The following is a 7807-nucleotide window of genomic DNA, read 5'->3' as shown; positions in this document are numbered from 1 at the left end:
AATGATAAATCCCAATTAACAATAACATGTTGTAGTGCATTACTGAGTCGTGTAAACTCACTGGGTTACAGTAGGTAATATGCAGAGGTGGCAAAAGTACAGACTTTCCTTACTTAAGTAGAAATAAACTGTGTTAAAAACACTCCAGTAAAAACTGAATTATTGAAGAAACTTTTTTACATAAGTAAAAGTGAAAAAGTGCCTACTCTGAAATCTACTCAAAGAAAGTAAAAAGTAGCTCCTTAAAGGACAATTCTACTAACCATTTGTGTACAACTGAACCTTATATAGTAATGTAACAGTAAAATGATATTTTAACATATCTAGAATAAAAAAAATCTTCTAATCTAAATTCTAATTCAAATCTGGTATGTAGGACACAAGGAAACAAATCATTTAAAAAATACCTCCTTTCTGTTGCCTACATGGTAGAGGGTGACTTTGCCTGCATACCAAAACAGTCAAATGAGAACAGTCAGGGATTACAGTAGGATTCAGCAGGTGGGGAACACTATGATCTCTGTAGTGGCTCAGCAAAGGGAACATATTGAGAAGTTAATAATTAAGTTAGAATTAAGCAAATTCTCTTCTACACTTGACGTAACCTAAATCTGACCATGAGTACCACAGCCACTGTGCACCAGTCCAACACAGAGCTTTACTGTGAGCTCACCACATTAATGCAAGCTAACCTGTTTATCTTTAAGAAAACTACACAGAATGTTCATGCTACGTTTCAATAAAACTGAGCGGAAACTTCACGGTGTGGGTTTCTATGCCTGAGCAGCTCTTGTAGGCCATCACTTTTGTCCTTCAAAATCACTGCCTTAACAGTGAATTAACTTTTTTTTTGGTTTGATTACATACTTACATTGCATGAGAGTTTATTCACAAGAGTGTAACAAAGATCCATAGATAATTTCTCTGCTGTTGGCTAACAGCAGCTAACAGATAAAAACAGCAGTTCTTTCTGACAGAAAAGTTCAGGATATTCTCAACAACTAACCTCAGTATTAATATCATCTGTCAGAAGTGAGTCTCACTGACTCATCAGCCCATCCAGTAAACGGTGGAATGACAGCCTACCCGGTCCAACAAAGAGCTTAAGGGTGGATCAGGTCGGGAGCAATTTTGCTGTCTGAATTCACTAACTACAGATGAACACTGGCCAGTTTTGGGGGTAACTCTGGGATAAGAGTGTATAATACTGACAAATATTTAATTGACAAAAATCCAGTTTATTATTTAGTGCTGATATTATTCAGATATGTTAAAATATTGTGCATATACAAACAGTACTGGAAATACACCACAGAAACACACACAGTACGAGCCTCCTCAGATTTCAGCATTTCAGACCATTGAAGTTGCTTTTTTTTTCCTGTCAGTTTTAGCTGAAGATTCATGGCCAGGGAGCAGCTGTTTACCTGCACACACATGGGGGCATAGTGGCATGTGGCTAGCACTGATGGATCACAGTGGGTACTCTCGCGTACGCCAGCTTCCTTCTACAGTTCAAAGGGTGAATCAGGTCGGGTTTAGTGGTTATTCTAAATGACCCGCAGGTGTGAATGTGAGTGTTTATGGTTGTCTCTCTTTCTGTCTTAGCCCTTTGACAGACTGGCAACCTGTCCAGTGTGTGTGCCGCCTCCCGCCCTATAGCAACTAGGATAGGCTCATGCCCCCCTATGACTTCGATAAGCAGAATAGGACGTATGGCTGTACACAGATGTTTTCAGATATGTGTTGCTGATCTTTAACTTTAAACATTTATTTTTAGCTGACATTTATTTGCTGCAACATCAAAGTGGTGTGACAGCTTGACTTAGCTGTAGACTTCAGTTACTTTAGGATGGTTTTAAACTTTGTTTTCTGTTAACACTAAAAGTGCCTTTAAAGGGGTATTTTGCTTACAACTTTTTTTATTGGTGTGTTTCCAGGATTTTCTAAAAGGTGTTGAACAACAACAATGAAGTGTGGCCAGAGGACACTTAATGGGCATGCCAGCCTCTTATGATCTTGAGGAATAGTAGGGGCTCAAAAAATGAATATTTAGTATGTTCATTAACAATATATCTGGCTCAGTTGTAAGAATGATTAATAAGAAGTTTGTGGCTGAAAGTCATTTAATGATATTTATCTCTAATGGTCATGAATAGAAACCCCAAAACAATTTAAATTTCAGATGACAGTTTCCCTTTAGTGACCTCAACTGAATGGGCTAAAATAAAACAACCATAACAAATGTATCGTCATGGGGCCGGCCGGGCAGACACAGGGACCATGACATGTGGTACATCACCCAATAAGTGGTAAATGTAATTGTATACGGTACCGGTAAATGACACATTCCAACATTTCCAGAATGCACATGAAGGGCAACTAATTTTATAGAGATTGTTTTTCTTTGTTAGCCTTTTTATATACCCCCTGACAACAGCTAACAAGCGTTGGGTGCCTTAACTACTCTGCTGTAATTAAAGCAATTTGTGCCTTTAGCTATTGGTGATAAAATAAGTGAAAATAAAAGTGGAAAGAATCAGGACATGCACTAAGAGTAGAGGTACCTCAGAAATACGCTTAATTATATCCTTATATAGTGTTTGATACACATGCATGGTACGACCCAGCTCAAAAGCCGCAACATAAAAAAGGAGACAAATACCATAGTGTTTGTCAGAAGAGGTTTTTTTTTTTCTTAAAATGGAATACCAGGTTGACTAAAATGGCTGGTGCCACCAAGGCAAAGACAAGTGAGCTCCCTGGAAGCTTGCCTCAGGTATGCTTTTATCCACACCTGACTAGGTGTGGCCAATTAGCACCAGCTGAACACAATGAGGAGATTAGCGGCTGCAGAGGGACGTAACAATGCAATCATCAACACAGCAGGTCACACAGCCTTCCTGGTGCTGTACTGTTTCTCTCCATATGAACAGACTTTGAAGGAAACCAGACACAATCAAAGCATTAAAAAACACTTCTTGTTTGAAGCTTCTTGTTTTATTGGTTTACAGCATTGATTCAAAGGTGATTTCTTGGTTCTTACAGACAGAGATCAACAGCAAAGACCTCTCAGCAGCTACATGAAATATTCACATTTTTTAATAAGGTAGGACACACATAATCAATCGGTCAGTACTGAAGTCCTCTCTTCATTGTTCATTATTTATTTGCTTCAATATGATGAGTTGAGTTTCTGTGGTGATGGCACAGAGATTCAGACACGTCATTAAAGTAAAAATGCAAACAGCTGTAACTTGTACAGACTTTGCAGTCAGGTTTGCAGAGATTCAACACAGAAAAATAATTCAAGCTTTAGAGGGGCTTCTCTCAAATGTTTGACTCAGTGGAACGTCTAGATACATCTAAAGAAACTTTTAGAATTTCTTAGAGATCGGTTAGCAATGCCCTAGGAACATCTAGGATAAACTATGTATTCACTGACAAAGGTCACTGAGGTTTTTGCAGTCTCTCATAATTTGCATGGAAGATGCTGAGCTGGCTGCAAACACTCACCATTTACTCTCTGAGTAAGTGCAACAGAAACAGAAAATGTTCCCTTATAAAGTAAAACGTTAAATGTGATGATAACATTAGTAAGACAAAGCCTTTACTTAGAAGGTGAAGAATCTCCATTTCCAGTTTGTGGCACACTTTTTTCACAGTTTCATTACAGTTCAGAGAGCCGTTAACAAGTTATTTCTAGACAAGTTCAAACTTCTGGCAACCTGCTAGTAACCAAAGCAGTTATCAGTGCAGCACTGTATACCCGTTTGTGACCAATTTCTTGTCAACTGACAGTCAGGGAGCACACATTTTTCCACAGCGACCAGTGGTTGTACTCTCTGATGTGTCCCTAGTATTGTGGGACAGAGCCCTTAAAAATTAAGTACCTTGAGGGATACAATGTCCCGTCATGAGAGCAGTGTTTCCAGAGTAAATTCAAATAATGCCCATTTGGTGCCACTTAGACACCAACAAGAGAAACCTGTCCTTTTCATGTCTTAAAGAGACCTTGATGTGAGCCAGCCACAGGAATGACTGTACAGTAGTGTCCGAAACGAACAGACCCCAAAGGTTCAACAGCAGCATCTTAGAGCAGTGTTTTTCAAACCCGCCATTCATACTGTATGTGTCACTGATGTGGTGACAAACAAAATAAATTTGCAGGGCACAAAATCTTTGAAAACCACTAATGCTCTGGTCTACTAACATAATTGGCTAACAACAAACAACTAGGATTATAATTCAGGTGTGAGTGTGTGAGCATCTAAACAGAAAAGCTTTAATGCCAAAATGTACTCCTAGGATCTCATTTGAAAGGAAACATCTTCTATTTTCTGAAAATGTCCTGTTTGTGTGAATGAAACTAAACTCACACCTAACTTTAGCTGAGTTGCTGATGACCTGGTGGATGAAGCTAACCAACTATGCAGTAGTTAACGATGCATAAAGTGCCTGAATTAGGCTTAAATGTGTTCACATATGCAGCTGGATGTCTTCTGTGGTAGCAAAATGTATGTGGACACACAGGATATGGGACTGTTTGGGTACTCCTCTAACTCAGTTGTGGTAAAGGTGTCATCAGGACTCTGAGGCTGGTATCCACTAAAGCTTCTGATGAAAGGTATTCCCTCATGGACCTCGGGCCCTGATTTGACTTCATGGTCCACACTTTGCAATACCAGGTTGTACGATGGGTTGTACGACAGATTAGGAAATACGCCATTGATTGGAGAAGATGGCAAGCCTGGCTGAGATGTGAGGCCTGTAGTGGGTAAAGTGAGACATGGCTGGGATTTCTTCAGAGGCTTATTGTAGTAACCTTTGGGAGTCTGAGAGAAGGTAAAAGGCTTGTAGTCCTGGTCAACATCAGGCTGTGGTGGTCTGAATTGATCATGTAGCTTAGGAATATCCAAGACCTCTCTGTAGTAACTCTGATCAAAATGAAGATGATGACTCGTATGTTCATCCTGAAAAACAGAGAAAATGACTGTGGCGTGAATAAAGCACGGCGGGACCACGGAGCAATGTTCAGAGCCAACTTTATTTAATTCACGTCACACCACACACACACCAACCGCTGAGTCCCCGTGTTTTAACACGGCGGGCGTGATTGCGGATGCCGTGCAGGTGCGTCCGCACGGCACCGCAAACCACGCCCCACCACAATGACCTCACATTCACAGGAAAGATATCTTGGTGCTTAGAGATTAGGATAATGGACTATACAAGGAAATCAACAAATAACTGAATAGTAGAATATCCTGATATATAGATGCATCATTAGCTGGCCAATGCTACATGATATAGTACTGGCCATCTCAACTTACTGGTAAAGTCAGCCACTGGTCGGTCAGCACTGGTTTTGGGATTGGAGGATAGACTTTGTGTTTGATGCTGTTGGGTCAAAGAATGCATCAAAATTTAAACAAAAACAATTATTGGAAGCAAAAGTGGCAAATTTCACAGAAAATAAATGTGCATTGCTTACCATGCCCATTGTCTGTAGCAGATAATTGTGCTGACAGACAGAATAAGAAAAACTGCTCCCAGGGATATCAAGATCAGCATTATCAGTTGATCAGCTGGTGAAAACAATGAATCGCATCAAGTAATTCAAAGAAAATGACAAATGTTGACAGTCTTACTAAAGAAAATAGTCCATATGGGGAAATAATTAACCTACCCGGGGCATTCAAGGTGACATTGATGGATGAATTACCACAAAGTCCAAATGCTGTTGATGCTGTCACCGTGAAGGTGTACATACTGATGTTCAGGTTCTTTGCAGTGAGGCTGGTGGCTTCAGGATCATCTAAATCAACACAGGGTGACAGCCATTATTACAACATAAATACATGTTTACGATCATCTGGCAACACTGGAGACTTACTTTATTTATCTCAGTTACAAGCTAATCTTTGTGCGTGGAGAAACAAAACCAGGACTTTGTTATCAGTAGAGAAACTTAATAGTGTGATTAAGTGTGTCATCGTCCGAGTGACAATCAATTTGTAAACGACACGTCGGCAACATGTTTCAGTTAACACCTTAATACTACAAAAGATGCAAGAAAAAACTTGATGTACAGCAAATCAGTTGAAGACATAATTTTTGACATTTTTTAGTATAAAAGACTTTCAAACGAATCTGATATTTTCTGCCACCAATTTGAAGAGTTATAGCCCTTAATATTTCATCCAATTACAACCATAAAACAGGCATGGTTTGTTTTACGTTTGTGCCACAAGGGGTTGTTATTTCCATTTGTTAGATCTGGCATTATTAACAGTTTCTAAGTCCAAGATAATGGAAAAAAGTGGCATCATGGTCAAATTAACCCAATAAAATCATCATATGCCAGGAGGTAAACACTAACGATGGATTAAAATCAGCTAACAGAGCACCTATGGAAAAGTGCTGATCCTTTGACTTCTAAGAACCTGGCGCATCAATTGATTCATTTCAAAACCATACACAGAACAAACATTACACCCTATAGGAGGTTCCAGATGAAACTACAGGCTACGTATCACTGTCACATCTGCAATGATTCGTCACCAGGCACGTTTTTGCACATGTTTTGGGACTGTCCTGTTGTATCCAATTTTTGGGTCTTTGTGAACTCTGTGTTATCTGAGGTGCTGGACGTTTTTTATATTCCCAATCCTGGTCTTTGTCTCCTTAATGATACCTCTGAAATCTCCTTAAAACAAATACAATGCAAAATGTTGTTCGCTGGATTCACATCCGCAAAGAAGACTATTACAAAGCAATGGTTCAGTCCTGACATTTGTAAGGAATCACTCTGGATACGATGTCTTATCCATGTTATTAATTTTGAACATACCACAGCAAAATTAAATAAAGTTCGACCCACGACTGTTGAAGTTTGGAAAATCTTCTCATCCAAAGTTATCTCCTGGAACAGGCACTAACTGTTTTTGACTGTGTTTTTGTGTTTTTTCTTTGCTGTCCCTATGCCTTGTGACCAATGTTTGCTTTGCTACTGCAGTTTACAGATGTGCTGTATATGTCTGTACCCCCCCTGCCCCAACCCCGTTTTAAATCAATAAAATGTTGATCACAAAAAAAAAAAAGTGCTGATCCTGTACTTAATGTCCAGACTGAAATCTTAGCTGGCCTGAGTGAGTATGCCTTCATACTGTACCTGTGCTCACGTTAAAAACGTTCCCGCTCTTGTCCTGGTAGTAGAGAATATATCCATGGATGGAAGCAGTCTGCTTTTCCAGAGGTATGGGCTCCCAGGATACCTCAACAGCCGAGTCTTCCTGTTTGTATTTGAGTTTAAACAGCTCGACTCCTATTTCTGGAAAGATGTGACATGCATAAAATACACTGCTGATTGAACCATCGCATTTTGTGAGAAATCACTGAATCAGTCTTACTGGTCTCTCTGATGTAGCCCTTTCTTCTCTGTAGTAGCACCGCAGCTCCCTCAGTGCAGGCGTATATGGACAGCAGGTATCTCCGACCATCTTCAAAGTTCTCTGGAACAACAAAAGGAGCTGTGCTTAAACAGATGCAAATATGATCTGCAACAGTTTTGTAGGCAAAGATGAGGACGTACTTGAAAAAACTGTGGTATGAGTTCTGTTGGGAGGCACTTTCATCCACTCGAAGGTGCAATTACCGAAGACTGGACACCAGTCCACTATGTAGCCACAGCTGGCGTTAGGACTATCAGGCCAGGACAGGAAGAAGCTACCATTGCTGCCACTGATCCAGGAGGTCTTCACCTCGGATGTATCTGAAAAATACTCTTTAAAATTAGATTTTACAA

At 39.9% G+C, this 7807-nt stretch overlaps 1 protein-coding gene across 1 annotated transcript in view; it reads right to left on the bottom strand.

Moving 5' to 3' along the window:
- Positions 1–2981: 2981 nt before the first annotated feature.
- The window catches only part of LOC102208205 (leukemia inhibitory factor receptor-like), a 12423-nt gene continuing 7597 nt past the window's right edge, over positions 2982–7807 (bottom strand). Inside the window, exons 2-8 of the mRNA XM_013914667.1 lie at positions 7595–7774; positions 7413–7514; positions 7175–7333; positions 5690–5818; positions 5495–5588; positions 5334–5400; positions 2982–4973 (exon numbers count right to left, since the gene is read on the bottom strand). Coding sequence (XP_013770121.1) covers positions 4470–4973; positions 5334–5400; positions 5495–5588; positions 5690–5818; positions 7175–7333; positions 7413–7514; positions 7595–7774 — 1235 coding nt within the window. The 3' untranslated portion in view covers positions 2982–4469. The remainder of the gene's footprint in view (positions 4974–5333; positions 5401–5494; positions 5589–5689; positions 5819–7174; positions 7334–7412; positions 7515–7594; positions 7775–7807) is intronic.

The sequence above is a fragment of the Pundamilia nyererei genome, unplaced genomic scaffold (genome assembly GCF_000239375.1).
Source record: "Pundamilia nyererei isolate P.nyererei 1_Seehausen unplaced genomic scaffold, PunNye1.0 scaffold00215, whole genome shotgun sequence".
NCBI classification, from domain to species: Eukaryota; Metazoa; Chordata; class Actinopteri; order Cichliformes; family Cichlidae; genus Pundamilia; species Pundamilia nyererei.
The sequence above is the reverse complement of the archived record's forward strand: the minus strand, read 5'-3'. Positions and strand labels throughout refer to the sequence as shown.